Source organism: Dipteris shenzhenensis, chromosome 15, assembly GCF_047967505.1.
Source record: "Dipteris shenzhenensis isolate YYH24624 ecotype China chromosome 15, Dip_SZ_1.0, whole genome shotgun sequence".
NCBI classification, from domain to species: domain Eukaryota; kingdom Viridiplantae; phylum Streptophyta; class Polypodiopsida; order Gleicheniales; family Dipteridaceae; genus Dipteris; species Dipteris shenzhenensis.
Window position 1 is genome coordinate 22,115,838 of NC_141610.1, and position 16,508 is coordinate 22,132,345.

A 16,508-nucleotide genomic window follows, 5' to 3' on the forward strand; every position below is an offset into this window, starting at 1 on the left:
GTTTACCAGAAACTGAAACCTATCCTTGTCTGCATCATTCATTTCAGCATGCATATCATTCTCTTTTTCTTTTACAAAAACCATGTACGCAGAAATTGCAGACTTTATTGCTTTACCGCATGAAACATCAGATACAATGGGGATAGTGTCCCCTTTATTCCTGGCAATTACACGTTGATTTTTCCCCCTATGTACAAATTCCAGCACTCTTTCAGGAAGAGTCAACTTCACTGCCTTGCGGTGAAACCAAGGCATCCCCAAAACTACATCATAATGTTTCAGTGGAGAAATGAAGAAGTCTTCCTGATCCACATAACTCTGAATATGAAGACGGAGCTTGCCTATCAAGGGAGTAACTGGCACAGGATTCCCACAAAACATTTGATCAGCATCCAAAGCCCTGCCTAACTCTTCCGTCTTAATTCCCAGCCTCAGGGCTAGATCCTCTGATATGAAATTATCAGTAGCCCCTGGATCAAATAAAATTAGCGCTTGCTGGTCTCTAACTTTGCCCCATGATAGCAACAATTCTCGTTCTTCTGGGTTCAAAGCATGACCCAGTATATCAGGAATACCCCCCGCCATTGGCTTTTGCGGTCCTCGTGGCTTCTCTACCTCTTTTCCCTTCGATGATGAAGGCTTTTCTGGGCACTGGGCAGCCACATGCCCCTCTTTACCGCACCTGAAGCATTTCCCATCTCTACGGAATTCCGCTATCTGTTCAGGGGTAAAAATAGATTTGCCCTTATAGGTCTTTGAGAACTGAGTACCCCTCGGCTTCTGAGGCTGAAACCCTTTCTTTTCAGCCTTAGGGGACTCTTTCTTTTCTGATTTTAGAAAATCAGTTTTCTTTTTATCAGCACGTCCTGCATGCAAGGATGGCACTGTAGATGGATCTTGTAGCGGCACAAGACTCGCTACTGAGGCTGAATGCATAAGATCTTGAATATTCTTTGCCCCCAAAGCATTCACTACTGCCTGAATTCTTGGAGTGAGACCTGCTCTGTACTTCCTCATCTGGGTACCTTTGGAGATCTTTTTGAACGGTGCAACCTGCAAATAAGCATCCCAAAACTTTTGGTTGTACCCATCCACTGTATCTCCTGCATCCATGTGCAAGCTGTCCCAGTCTTGAAGAACATGGTCTCTAAACTGTTTAGGCATGAACTGCTGGTAGAAGGCTTTCTTGAAGCCCTTCCACTTTCTTGGGGCTGACCCATCTGTGGTCAGTGCACTCCACCATGCACTAGCCGTTGCTGTTAAGTGTAGGCTGACCATTCTTAACTAGGAGGATTCTGAAAATTTCTCAGTACCGAATGCAGCATCAAACTGTCTGATAAACTGCAATGCTTTGTCTGTATGACCATACTGTCCATTGTAGGTCATAAACTTAACAGATTTTCCTCCCTCTTTAAATTCCCTGGTCGCTTTGGAAGACTTTCTCTTCCCAGACTTCTCGTGTTTCCTTCTTTTCCTGGATGGTTTATCTGATAAGGAAGAAGAAGACACAGAAATCGAACTCGAGGTAGACGGTGATGGACTAGGAGATCGGTGATGACGCCTCGATCTCTTTTTACTATGGGACCGTCTCCTATGAGATCTATGAGATCTCTCTCTCTCAGACTGTACACGAGAGTGTGCCTCTGGCATTGGCATGTCATATACTGGATTAGGCATAGCCTCTACTGGAAACAAATGCTGAACCCTGGGATCCCTTTTAAGATTTTCCAGCTCTTATATACGAGTGCGTACCATTTGTTCAAATTCTTGTTGAGCTTGCGGCACATTCCTCTGTCTTGGATGCACATCCCTATCTTGAGAATCCCACTGGATAGGTGATTGATCCATATTCTGAGATCTGCAGATTTTTTTTTTTTTTTTTTTTTCTCACACTGTGCAAGTAACTAATGCACACTACCTTTGCTTTTCCAACAGAAAAGGTACCTCAACAAGAGGTGGTTTTGCATTCACAATCTATGCCAGTACTGGCTATCAGTTCAAGGCATGCACCCACACAATTGTCAAAGCATTATCAACTATATTGCCCTTTTTCTGGCTGCTGCAGATGGCTTCAAAAGGCATCTGTTTTTCCCTCTTTTTACTGCTCAAAGGCATGCATACTCCTTTTTCTGCAAATCTCTGTTTTCTCTGTTTTTCTCTGGTTTTCTGCTACTTTTCTGACAGTAAAAGTCTGACAGGCAGGAGAAAATTGATAGCCAAAACTGTCTCTGCAACTGTCTTTTTTTTTTTGAAAGAACAGTAACCAGATGGGTAACTACTGGTTACATTAACCAGATCAGTTCTGTTCTGGTCTGGTTACATTGACAGACTAGTTAGTCTGTAACTTGGCCACTAACTTAACCAAACTGGTTAACTGCACCAGTCCAGTCTGGTTAGGCTGTCCTCTGACCAAATCCCTGACCAGGGTCTGCTAACTGCAGTTAGCTTGAACAAGGTCACACTAACCACAAGTCTACCAGCCTGGCTGCCACGTGTCAGTGTGCCACGTCAGCTCTGAGCTGGCTGCCACATCATCTGCCACCTGGCTAGGCGCCACGTCAGCAATTTCTAGCTATCTGCCACGCCAACTCTGGCAAGCCTGCCCAAACCTTTGCAAAAATCTCCGTCAAGAGGATCGTATGTCATCGCATCAACGTCGCCAGCTCCGTTGACCATGATAAATCCATTTCTTCGTCTTTTTCACGCACGCATCACGGGCGCAAAGAACCTGACGAATGCTTTTCCATCATGAATCTTCCGCCAAGCGTAGCTTATCAAAAGGCAACGGTCTCTGTCGTATCTCCATCAAGCAACGGACTTGCGCCATGAGCGCCCGCGTGAGAGCACCTGTTATCCCTGCTAGCCCTCCGCCCAGGGTATCAAGGAATTATCTACTCGGGACATCTCCGTCGATTCCTTTGCCATAACGTGCGCTTGCGTAGACTTCTATATGGCGCCAAATAATTCCACCGGTGCTCACGCAATAATCAAACAGTTACGTCGCTCGTGATACCAATACAATCTTCCCTTGAAAAATCTCGCAGCAAATTACTGCAGAAACTATGTAATTCTTTGATCGAGGTCGCCATAGGAGGCAATCCTAACCTTCGCTCTGATACCAATACAACCGTAGTTTACGAAACAGCACTGAGAGTGGAAAAACAGCAATAACTTCACGTCAACGACGGAATTACATGCTCCAAAGGCTCTCCCTCACTCCCTCTCTCTGAACATACACTAGGGCCCAGGACAAATTGTCAGGCTCGACCCCCCCGAAGGTCTTTATTCATTTCTGGAAAAATCCATTACAGAAAATTCAACTTCAGCTTAGAGCTGTCTCGTAAGTCTCTCTTCAAAACGTGAAAAGAAAAATCCTTTTACAAGAGCTTCAAGCCCCATTCAAATTGGCAACATGCCACTTGTCTAAAATCTAGACTAAAACCTATTACAAGCCTCTAAGGGCCATTCTGGAGTCTTCAAAGCTCTCGGTCACACGAACCGCTTCCTAGATGCTTGTCAGGCTCCCATTTCGCTTAGGAAACATAGTCCTTGCTAGTACCTGCAACAATTAATTAAAGCGCACCACCATGGTACCCATTAATTGTTAGCGCTTTGCATGCAAATAACACACTGTGGACTAATCCTAGTCACGGTGGGCGTCCGCACTGAACACATGTGCACATCTAAACAAATATATATATATATAAATAAATATATATATTTTCTCTGGTTGACCGGAGTCAACACTCTTGATTATAATTAAAGAGCTTCGACCCAAGGTCAAGGCGCCTTAATTATAGCCAAGTCTCTCCAACCGAGGTTGGCACATCTTGGTTAACCGGGGTTAACCCCTCTTGGCGCATGCCAAGTCTTGTTGACCGAAGTCAACACTCTCTGACCGTAGTCAGGTTTACTTGACTAGAGTCAAGTATCTTTGACCGTAGTCAATCCTTTGACCATTAAAATAACTCTTTGACCGTAATTAACACATATAAAACTCTTTAATTATGATCAAATAAATGGTCAACTGTACTTTGACTTAGGATATTTACATTGTGGTGACACCTTCTACCAGCAGTTTATGACAAAACAGTTTAGAGACTATGTTCTTCAAGATTGGGACTTAGTTTGCATATGGATGCAAGAGATACAGTGGATGTGTACAACCAAAAGTTTTGGGATGCTTATTTGCAGGTTGCACCTTTCAAAAAGATCTCCAAAGGAACCCAAATGAGAAAGTACAGAGCAGGTCTCAGTCCAAGAATCCAGGGAGTAGTGAATGCTTTGGGGGCAAAGAACATTCAAGACCTTATGCATTCAGCTTCAATAGCTAGTCTTGTGCCGTTACAAGATCCATCCACGGTACTATCCTTGCATGCAGGACGTGCCGAAAGAAAGAAAACTGATTTTTCAAAATCAGAAAAACTGATTTTTCAAAATCAGAAAAGAAAGAGTATCCCAAGGTTGAAAAGAAAGGGTTTCAGCCTCAGAAGCCGAGGGGTACTCTGTTTTCAAAGACTTATAAAGGCAAATCTCCATTCACCCCTGAACAGATAGCTGAATTCCGTAGAGATGGGAAATGCTTCAAGTGCGGCAAAGAGGGGCATGTGGCTGCCCAGTGCCTGGAAAAGCCTTCAACTTCGAAGGGAAAAGAGGCAAAGAAGCCATGAGGACCGCAAAAGCCAATGGCAGGAGGAATTCCTGACATACTGGGTCATGTTTCAAACCCAGAAGAACGAGAATTGCTGCTATCATAGGGCAAAGTCAGAGACCAGCAAGCGCTAATTTTATTTGATCCAAGGGCTACTGATAATTTCATATCAGAAGACCTAGCCCTGAGGCTGGGAATAAAGACGGAGGAGTTGGGCAGGGCTTTGGATGCCGATCAGATGTTCTCTGGGAATCCTGTGCCAATCACTCCCTTGATAGGGAAGCTTCGTCTTCATGTACAAAGTTATGTGGATCAGGAAGACTTCTTCATTTCTCCACTGAAACATCATGATGTAGTCTTGGGAATGCCTTGGTTTCATCGCAAGGCAGTGAAGTTGACTCTTCCTGAAAGAGTGCTGGAGTTTGTGCATAGGGGAAAAAATCAGCGTTTAGTTGCCAGGAATAAAGGGGAAACTATCCCCATTGTATCTGATGTTACATGTGGTAAAGCAATAAAGTCTGCAATTTCTGCGTACATGGTTTTTGTAAAAGAAAAAGAGAATGATATGCATGCTCAAATGAATGATGCAGACAAAGATAAGTTTCAGTTTCTTGTAAACTTTAAAGATTTATTTTCCGATGCTTTGTTAGGGGAGTTACCCCCAGAGAGACCAGAAGATCGTCAGATAGAGTTAATGCCTGGTAGTGAACCACCAAACAGACCACCTTATAGAGTCAGTGCGACTCAGAGAGAGGAGATTATGGCTCAGGTACAGGACTTGCTGTCCAAAGGGTTGATTCAGCCCAGCTCGTCTCCTTTTTGTTCCCCTGTACTGCTAGTACAGAAGAAAGATGGTTCATTCCGTATGTGCGTCGATTACCGCGCATTGAACAAAATGACCATCAAGAATAGATTCCCTATTCCGCGCATTGATGATGTGCTGGATCAGTTAAATTGAGCTTCAGTTTTCAGCAGGATAGACTTAAAGAGTGGCTATCACCAAGTGAGGATACAGCCTCAAGATGTGCACAAGACAGCGTTCCGCACTACATTCGGGTTATATGAATACTTAGTGATGCCTTTTGGGTTGACAAATGCTCCAGCCACATTCAATAGAATGATGGATCGCATCTTCCGAAAGTACAGGCATTTCACGGGTACTTTCTTTGATGATATCCTAGTCTTTTCAAAGACAGAAGAAGAGCACAAGGAACATCTTGCTATAGTTTTTCAAGAGCTGAGAAATCATCAGCTCTATGCAAACAACAAGAAAAGTGAATTCTTCCTGGAAGAAATCCATTATCTGGGGGATATAATATCCAAGAATAGGATACAGATGGATCCAGCAAAGATCCGTGCCATTCAGAAATGGCCAGAGCTGAAAACTGTGCATGAAGTTCGAAGTTTCCTAGGCCTGTGTTCTTACTACAAAAGGTTTATCAGGCATTTTGCTGATATCGCAGCTCCATTACATGACCTTACTAAGAAAAATGCAGCCTTCACATGGGGAATATCACAGAAGAAAGCATTCAATACACTCAAGGAGAAGTTGACTACAGAGCCTATTCTTGTAGTCCCGGATCTTTATCAACCTTTTGATGTTGATTGCGATGCTTGTGGAGAGTGTGTTGGGGCTGCATTACATCAGAATGGACATGTAGTAGCCTACGAGAGCCGAAGATTGCTTAATGCTGAAAGATATCTGGGAATATATGAGAAAGAGTTATTGGCTGTAATTCATGCCATCCATACATGGAAGCACTATCTTTTGGGTGCAGATTTTACTGTTAAAACAGATCACCAAAGTCTGAGATTCTTTTTGACTCAGACCAAACTTTCCGAGAAGCATATGAAATGGGCAAACATGCTGTCAATGTATCATTTTCAGATTGTCCATACCCCAGGAATTCGGAACAGAGTGGCAGATGCCTTGTCCGAAAGACCCCGGGTCAATAATGTGACTATTGCTTATCATCAGGACCTAGAAGGCATGAGGGAGCAATATGCTAGTGATGCAGATTTTGGTGAGATTTCACAGCAAATGCAAGAGGGGCAAGGCAATCCACCAGTCACTATTCCCTGAAAGATGGGTATCTAATGAAAGATGATTGCCTATGCATCACCCACGAGATGAGGAAAAAGATTTTGGAGGAATGCCATGCACCTCCCTATGCTGGACATAGAGGAATTACAGCAACAACTCTAGCACTAGAGAGGTATTTCTTTTGGCCAGGAATGCGGAAAGATATACATCAGTTTGTTACTGAATGCATTACGTGTCAGAAAGTGAAGTATGATAGACGGAAGGCACCTTGCCTACTTATGCCTCTTCCGTGCCTCAAGCACCATGGGAAAGTATTACAATGGACTTTATTTTTGATTTGCCAAGATCAAAGTCAGGGAATGATGGGATTTGGACTATCATTGATAGATTCAGCAAGCAAGCTCATTTCATTCCGGTTCGCAAAACCATAAAGGCAGATCATATGGCTAAGCTTTTCATGGCACAGATCTTTAAGCATCATGGTATGCCTACGTCCATTGTTAGTGATCGAGATCCCAGAATGACCAATCTATTTTGGAGAGCTTTATTTGATAACATGGGGACGAATCTGAATTTTTCTTCTTCTTTCCATCCCCAGACAGATGGTCAAAGTGAAGTAGCAAATTCTACAGCATTAGATATGCTGAAATGCTACGTGGGTGACCAAGGTTCAAACTGGGAAAAGTACCTACCATTAGTAGAGTTTGCTTACAATAATACAGTACACAGCTCTACAGGGAAAGCCCCCTTTGAGGTCATTTATGGGAAGGTGATTTTGCCACCTATCTTGAGGACCAAGGATGAAATATTTGCAGCTGATCAGTTTGTGAGAAACCTCCAGACAGCTTACAGCCAAGTCCGGACAGCAATCGAAAAGTCTCAAGAGAAACATAAAAGAGCTGCAGATAAGCATAGGAGACAGTTAGATCTCAAGGAAGGGGATTGGGTACTTTTGAAGTTTGAAAAAGCTAGGCTCAGAATCAGAGATCGGAACGCAAGAGCGGAGATTGATTCAGAGCTTTCCTCCTTCTCTTTTCATCAGAGGGCAGCTTTCAGAGGCTCCGGAGAGACTAGAGGAGATTCAGGGCAGGAGGGCCCAGTTCAAGTTTTACTCCCAGCAGACCTTCTGGATCCAGAAGGGGGATAGATGCTCTAGAGAGTTCTTCAGGGCAGTGGGTCAGAGATACTCTTCGGACAGTCTTCGTAGACTTGTGGATGAGGCCGGGTCTCTTCAGACGGATCCTCATCGTCTTGTTGAGATCATTTCTGATTTCTATTCCACTCTTTACACCGCCGATCCAGTCACCGAGGAGATGATCAGAGCCAGAGAGGAGATTTGGAGTCACGTCCCCCAGATGGTCTCAGACAGGATGAGTCATGTTTTGGATAGCCCGCTATCACTCCTGGAGATCACAGATGCGTTACATGAGCTGCCCACAGACACATGCCCGGGGGAGGACGGTCTGTCACCCCTTCTTTTTAGAGCTCTCTGGGATACGATTGGGCCTCATCTACTTTCTGCCTTTTCAAAGGCTCTCGATTCAGGATCTTTGGGTGAGGCATTATGCACAGGTATGATTTGTCTCATCCCGAAAGGGGGAGACAAGACAGTCTTACGTAATTGGAGACCCATTACACTTTTAGGGACAGCCTATAAGATCCTAGCGAAGACCTTGGCCCTTCGTTTAAAGCCTATGCAGCCAGAGATCATCAGAGCTAGTATCTTGGATGATATCTTCACTTTTTGGGAGGCCACTCACTAGGCTAAGGAGAGTCAGCAAGAGATTGCAGTTCTCCTTCTCGATTTTGAGAAGGCCTATGACAGGGTGGACTGGGGTTTCTTGGAGGGCACTATGAGGAGGCTAGGCTTCAGTGATAGATGGATTTTATGGGTCTCCTCACTTTACTCTCACTCTTCTAGCAAGATGGTGCTCTGTGGAGGCAGAGGACCGGCTTTTCAGCTATCCAGATCGGTACGACAGGGATGCCGGCTTGCACCTTACCTTTTCCTTTTCGTAGCAGAGGCTATGGGATACCTTATGCAGGCTACCAGTCATGGTACTTTGGGCCTTCATCTGCCTATCCGGCAGGAGCAAGAGCTTCTGGACACTGAGTTTGCTGATGATACGGCACTGACAGTCAGAGGAGATGCATATAGTCTTGCTACTGCTGCCGATGCAAATTGACAAGTTCTGCCTAGCCTAGGGGGACTTGTCAATCGAAACAAAATCAAAAGGCATCTGGACTGGAGCTCAGGATACCCCAGCATGGGGAGGAGACAGAGGCTTTGTATGGATACCCAGAGGCACCTCCACGAGATATCTAGGCTTCCAGGTTGGCATTGAGGTGTCCCCGATGCAACAGTTTGCCCCAGTTCTTGAGAGTTCCGGAGAAAGCTAGCCTACTGGAGTACGGCTAGACTCTCTTTGGCCGGTAGAGCTCTGGTACTCAACCAGGTTCTACTAGCGAGTATGTGGTATGTTGCGTCATGTTGGTGTTTTCATGCTGACTCGATTCGTCATGTGAGGAGATTGCTTCGGAACTTTCTATGGAGTGGTGGGGATGGTTCTGAGGACACTAGGGCCAGAGTTTCATGGGATACTATCACTTTACCTTTCTCACAGGGAGGACTTGGGGTTTTTGATCCGGAGATGCAGAGTAGAGCCTTTTAGTCAAACTTCTTGTTAGAGGTTTGACTCCACGAGATCAGCCGTGGAAGCAATTCCTACTACATGGGATTCACCAGTGCACCCCCAGAGCAAGGTCAGTGGGCAAGTAGAGTCAGTTGGATCTTCCTGACGGACCAGCATTCTCAGCCTTCCTCACCATTTGTGAAAAGGCTTGTTCAGATATGGGATCATTTTCGACAGCACCTCGTCAGAGCAGTTCCCTCCTCCAAAGAGGAAATTGCCCGACAACCACTTTACCATAACCCCCTAGTTTGGTACAAGGGATCTTCCCTTGGTACAGAACTTAGGACTCCCTTGGCCAAATGGCATGCTCAAGGGGTTGTGACCAGTGTCACATGAAAACGTGTTTCGTCCTGTCGAAACAGGACGAAACGTTTCGTGCCGAAACGTTTCGAAACAATACGAAACGCTCCCAACGAAACGCATGTTTCGCCCAAATCTCAAAAAGGCGTTTTTGCCCGTTTTTTCGTTTCTGCCCTTCGCGAATCGATTGCGATCCTCCCGGCCTGATTTCGTTACTCAGCATCCTCTCTAGTCCGCAGCCCACTTCTGCTCCCTATGCTTCCTACGCTCACGTGAGCTTGTGGCTCGTGGCCCGTGGGCTAGCATATGTGCTAGAGCCTAGCACTGCCGCTGCTCCGTTGACCTGCAGGCTGCTTGCAAGGCTCAAGCTAGCTACTGCTAGCCACCACTAACACAAGGCCTAGAGGCTAGAAGGGAGACCTGCGCTAACCGACGCCATCAACGACCTGCTGCTTGCACAAGCATCGACGCTATCAACGACTTGGACAAACAGGCTGCAATCGACTCCCACGCCTAGGGCCTGCTGCCATCGACAGTCCTGCCCACCATCCCCTTTGTTGCTGCTGTTTTTTGGTTCTGCTCAAGGAGCAGCACCTGAATCAAGGAGCAGCAGCCCAATTTGCCCCAATTCTCTGTTTCTTCCCAAATTTCAAGGCCTTCTCCATCATGCCTCCTCGCAAGTCTCCCACTCAGCGTGATGTTTGGCAAGATTCAGTTCTCATTAGCAAATATGGTACTTCTGGCACAAAATGTGTGGTTTGCAAGTATTGTGGGGAAACAATTCGAGGAGCATCAAACCGGGTGAAGGCACATTACATTTGGGAGAGAGCACAAGGAACACATGGCTGCACTCATGTTCCAAAAGGTTTTTTTTTGGCCCATGGTGGATTGCCATCAAAGTTTGAAGAGGTCCGGTCATTGCTCCTTCTACCTTTGCCTTCGGAGATAATTAATGGGAAGGTGCAAGAAGCCAAGGAAAGTGAAGCGCTGAAAAGAGGGGCCTCTACTTCAACAAGAACCTCAGTTCAAGTGTCTTCTCAAAGTAATACTGGGGCTTCTTCCCAAGTTCATATCACCCCGGAGTCTTCTAACATTGGTGAGTCTTTACCCAATGTCAATGCAGATGAAGCTCCCTCGCATGTTGTGGCTTCTCCACATTCATCAAGCTTTGTTAGTGTTGCTGTGGGTCATGAGAGGATCCCAACATCCTCCCATATTCATCTCAAGGCTGCAACAACAAGAAAGAAGGGAAGAGAGCTGCCAAGGCGCCAAATCACCCTTGATGCTAGCTTTGCTCCAAAGTTGAAGCAAGAGGCTCAAATAGCTGAGCATCGTTTCTTCTATCAATGCAACCTTGCTTTCAACATAGCTCGATGTCCAACATACCAAAAGTTCCATCGTGCACTTGTGGCAGCAGCCGCAGCAGGAGCTACAGGTCTACAACCAGCAAATTCTGAGTCCTTGAGAACTACCCACTTGACAAACCAAGTGAGGCAGATTCAAGAGGAGCTTGTGGGTTTGAGAGCTTGTTGGGAGCGATATGGTTGTAGCATCGTGTCAGATGGATGGAGTGACACTGTAAGTTATAAGTACAACCCTTCACTCTTGACTCTTGAGTCTTTGGTAAGATTTGTGTGGCTGATTTTAGTATTAACAACAACTGTGTGATTTACTTATGGATCTTGATTCTTGTGACTTGCCATATGTGGCCAGCGGTGGCGCCACATGATAAATATCTTGGTCTCATCTTGTGCTGGCACGACATTACTTCGTGTAGTTGATTCCTCCACCCCTGGCTTGAGTATCACTGGGGAATGGATTTATGGACACATTAAAAATGCCATTGAGGAGGTTGGGCCACAAAATGTGGTCCAAATTATTACTGACAATGGCTCCAATTGTGCCAAGATGGGAGAATTGGTTGAGAGAGATTATAAAAGCATTGTTTGGACTCCATGTGCTTCTCACTCGATGGACTTGATGATGGAGGACATTGCCAAGTTGGATTGGGTGCAATCTACTCTTAATAAAGCAAGCCAAATCATCAAGTTCATAACAAGAAAGAGCATTGCATTAGCTCTTTTCATAGCAGTATGCAAGAAGTCAACATCCTTTTTTAGCTAGCCAATTGAGAGTTCATTTCAATTCTTAATACTTATGTATTCAAATTTTGATTCTGAACTTGTCCTAAACTTGTAGGATGACACAAATGAAAGATGCGCTTAGGCGTCTCGTTTGTAGTAAAGAGTGGGAAGCTTGGAGAGGAAGCCGCAAAGCGGAGGCATGTACAATCACTTCATACATCTTGGACAGTATGTTTTGGGAAGAAGCTGCAGCCATAAAGGCTGCCATTGCACCTTTGTACTTCATTTTAAGATTATTTGACCATGAGGAAAGTACAATGAGTCATCTTTATCACTACATGCAAAAGCTTAAAGAGAGTATGCTCAATTGTAGATCTCTCTCAAGTCATAGGTATGCAAACTCTTTAGTGATTCTATCATGACTCATGAGCTGCTACATAGAATTTAGAGAATGTTTATTTATACATAGTATTGAAATTTAATATATTGCAATTTACAGGGTGGATGATCTTCGTGCCATATGGACAAAAAGATGGAACTGGTTCATGGTTGTAAGACACGTTAAGACACGACACGTTAGACATGCTTCAGACACGAGTGTCTAAAGTGTCTTAAAGATAAGACACGTAAGACACGCCATTGTGGTTATAATAATGAATATTTATTTAATATATGCATAAGTATACAAATGTACAACTTGCTAGCATAGCTAGCTGCTAGATTCTAGAAGTACAATAAGCTACACTTAAATCATGCAAGAAGAAACAATGCACTTGTACAATGTAGTTAAGAGTCAAGACTCATCACTCAAGACTTAAAAGTTAAAGTTAAGACTCACGACTGAAGAGCTCACAAGTTTTGAGTACTTGAAGGTTTAAACTGACAATTGAATCTTGTCACATGTGACATGAATGAAAACTACATCTCGATACATATAATTGAAAGGAAGCTTTCGACTCTCAAGACTCAAATCTCTGAAGATTCATCCTAATCTGAATCTATGAGGTCACTGCCACTGCTAGATCCAAAGTCACCATCAATGATAGCATGGCTAAGTCAAACTCAATGTGTGTTGTTACTCCCCACCCACCAAAAAAAAGAAAAACGCAAGAGTGTCTAAAGGTGTCTTAAGGTAAGACACGTGTCTTAAGTGTCTTAAGGGTCTTATCATAAGACACGAGTGTCTTAACAACCATGAACTGGTTTCATAAACCAATCCATATCGTTTCCTACATGGTGCATCCATTGTACAAGCAGGAAAGTCATTGGTCCGATATTGTTCTTATGAATGGATGGACATCCTATGTGGATACAGTTATCCCCTCTGAAGAGCAAGGAATGTGAGTACTAACTTCTAAGTATCTTGATTCTTGATTCTAGACTATAGTATATTGTACGATCAATTAGCTTTTACTTGCAACCTCTTTTGACTCTAGCATGCATGCCTTTAAAGTCTACTTCATGAATCATTATCCTAATTCCTATCTAACACTAAAGCAATGTCCATGACTCATCTTATAGGATTGAAAGAGAGTTTGTCCTCTATGTTCATGACCGTAGCTAATTCAGGCGAGATGTGGCTATGAGTCTAGAGCAAAGGAAATTTGCTCTATCATGGTGGGAGATAAATGGGCGACTTAGTGCCACTTTGCAAAGATTAGCTCTTCGAGTTTTATCACAGGATTGTACTAGTGGATCAGCTGAGCGCATATGGAGCATATGTGCGGACATCCATACTAAGAAAAGAAATAGGTAATCCAACTTATAAGTTATGAATGGTTGGATGCATTTCTTAAGTCTTGAGTCTTCTCCAATTTTACGAATCATGACTAATTAGAATCTAGATGCATTTTCAATCTTGTTTTAGTTCAAAATATTTACGTTTTATGTGATGTATCATGTTACAGATTGAGCACATCACAGCTTGATAGGTTGGTCTATGTAAATGCCAACCTTCGTCTCTTGGAGCGGTTCAAAGACAAAGAAAGTACCAGTGGGGCTGAAGGGGCTGAAGTGTTACATTGGAAGGTGAAAGAGGTTGATCCTGAAGTTCTAAGAAAGCTTGAGCGAGGCTTGGCTCGAGGGGAGAATATTGATATATCATTCATCCAAAGGCGCAGCAATGAGGATATAGCATATGATTTCCTTCGAGAGGATGAGGCACGCTTTCGACGCGTCACACGTTCGCAATCAAGGGTTATTGCACAAGCATCTACTAGTGCACCACCCTTGATTGCAAGCATTGGCACTTCATCTTCACCACGCTGTTATAGACGCCGACGAGATCGTGGTCGTACCCTTGCTACTAGTGGTCATAGTAGTGATTCCTTTGAGGAGATGGTAGCAAGGGTAGAGGAGGAAGAGAGTTCCGATGGCACAGAATCCACAGATGAAGATGCAGATAGTGATAGTGAACTTGGTAGAGAGAGTAGTGAGCACTGAGTAGTTTCAAATTATGATTTGTTATCACTCATGCTACTCATTTTTGGAACTTTGAAGTTTGAGCTTACAACTCGTCACTTTGGGAACTTATTATTTCATATGTCTATTTTGGGAACTTATATTTACTTGACATTTTGGAAAGTAATGACTCATATATCTAGATTCAAATTTCAATGAATCAATGATGTTCATATCTCTAGATGCTAGAATCCAATGTCCAATGTCAATATGCTTTTAAGTTTTGACTCCATAAATATTAATTGGTCTAAATTTGAAACTTGAGAAAGGAGACTTGAATTCTGAATGTGTTTGTGTTTTGGATTACCTAGAGGCTAGACACTGGGTGTCTTGACTAAGGACTTGTCACTTGACACTTGTATTTCTCTTTGTTCACTCTAAACTTGAATATAACATGTCTTATCTGCCCCTATCCTTGTATTTATCAAGTATCATTTCGAAACCTATCCGTTTCGTCTGAAGATTCGAAACGAAACGAAACAAAACCTGTCAAAACCTCGAAACAACGAAACGGACGAAACGTTTCTTGTGACTATGGTTGTGACAGTCGGAGATTGGTTCAGGGAAGGTGTGGAGATGTCAGAGGAGGTGATCAGAGATAGACATGGGCCACTTGCACAGATTGTTGCCACCAGATTACTGATCATGAGAGCTATTCCTCAGGAGTGGAGGGATGTACTTACAGATCCAACCTATGTTGATCCCATTTCTACTTGGTCAGGTTGTTTTAGTGAGGCTGGGCTATGTATTGGAGTTCGCTTAGGACCGACACCATTTATTTATTTTGAGACGGACTCCTCTCACAGATTGTATCCCACTCAGCCCCTGGATCGTCAGGAGCTTCTTTGGCAGAGAGTCAGGGTCATTGGTTGCCTGGGTAAGGAATGGGCCACAGATCCTTCCAGGTTGACCATTGCAGAGGATAGTAGATGGAGACTTTGGATTTTTCAGGGTCGACCTCTTGCGGAGCTTGACTGGGACCCAGGTGAGTGGGCATGGCCTACTCCGGTGTCAGGCTTTCGTCCTCTTCTTTCTTCCAGTACTCGACGAGGGCGGGTTACAGGCTTCAGCAGAGAGACTCTCATCACATTCCATCTGCCCAGCATTGGCACGCACAGGGACTTATTGCATAGCTCTTGCTGAGCTACTGGACTCACTTTTGGGGCATCACTAGAGCCAAGAAAGTCTCCTACTTTCTTTGGCTCACTATACATAGGGGCATACCTGTGGGTACTTGGCTCCAGCAAATGGGTAGACCCTCCTTGTGTATGCGTTGTCAGCTTGCAGAGGAATCTAGCAAGCATTGTTTATGGAGTTGCACCAGCTCTAGAGTGGTATGGACAGGTATCTTAAGGTTGTTCTCATATGTTACATCTGAGTCCTTTCTGATGACGTGGGGCGCTGTTCTTTTGGGGAGAGGATCTGCAGCCTCAGCCTGGGAGGTGATTTCCAGCATTACCCTATGGCGGATATGGTGTTCGCGATGTTCTTTTGTCCTTGGGGACCATTTATGCACGGAGGCTGACACTCTCGCTTCCATTTGGGCAATTATCTTCACTCTTAGGAGTCAGTGGGAGAGGTGTACAGGCACCTCTTTGGCAGCTCGTGGGAGACTTTTATCCTTCATGAGGACATTGGACTGCTCTTTATTTTTTCACTTGACCCCTTTTGGGATGTCGTGGCATTTTAGACCACCTCCATGGCTTTTTTGCCACATTGTTGAGGCTAGGGATAGAGTACTTTCTCTCCCACCTATTGTATGATTTGTTTTGAATCAAATATATCACTCTTTATTTTAAAAAGCTAGGGTCCACAAGTTTAAAGGCAAACAGAAAGTGTATGCAAAGTTATCTCCCAGATACTATGGCCCTTTCAGGGTCACAAAAAGAATAAATGAGGTTGCATATAGGTTAGCATTGCCAGAGCATTGGAGGATTCACAATGCATTCCATGTGAGTCTTCTAAAGAAATTCCAAGAACCAGAGCCTACAGAACCAGTATCACAGGATCCACCAGAAGTGGATGAGTTGGAGGAGGTCCTCCAGCCAGAGCAAATTGTGTACCATACTATACGCAAAGGCCCTCAGGGCAAGGAGTTTTACAAGTATCTTGCAAAATTCAAGAATTATACGGCATTAGATGCCAAGTGGATGGACAAAGACATGTTATCCGATCATCCACAGCTTTTGGATGTTTACAAGGAAGCTTTTCAGTTGAGGTCAACTGAATAGAAGCCGAGGGGATGTCACCACAATGTAAATATCCTAAGTCAAAGT

The 16,508-nt window shown here is 44.1% G+C and overlaps 2 protein-coding genes across 7 annotated transcripts in view; one reads left to right on the forward strand and one right to left on the reverse strand.

Annotated features, from left to right (window-relative positions):
* The window catches only part of LOC147893537 (metal tolerance protein 4-like), a 148,075-nt gene that overhangs the window by 114,382 nt on the left and 17,185 nt on the right, over nt 1-16,508 (reverse strand). The window lies entirely within an intron of this gene.
* LOC147893540 (uncharacterized) lies at nt 13,056-14,291 on the forward strand. The gene is made up of 2 exons (XM_087386627.1): nt 13,056-13,112; nt 13,680-14,291. Exons 1-2 carry the CDS (start codon nt 13,057-13,059, stop codon nt 14,212-14,214), a joined length of 591 nt encoding a protein of 196 aa, XP_087242753.1. The 5' UTR covers nt 13,056; the 3' UTR covers nt 14,215-14,291.

What these genes read in the sequence shown, in the direction of transcription:
- LOC147893540 (XM_087386627.1), top strand. Translation starts at nt 13,057, where the DNA reads ATGAATGGATGGACATCCTATGTGGATACAGTTATCCCCTCTGAAGAG. An exon ending in CCCTCTGAAGAGCAAGGAAT is followed by an intron (nt 13,113 to 13,679) that starts GTGAGTACTAAC and finishes ATCATGTTACAG; the next exon opens with ATTGAGCACATCACAGCTTG.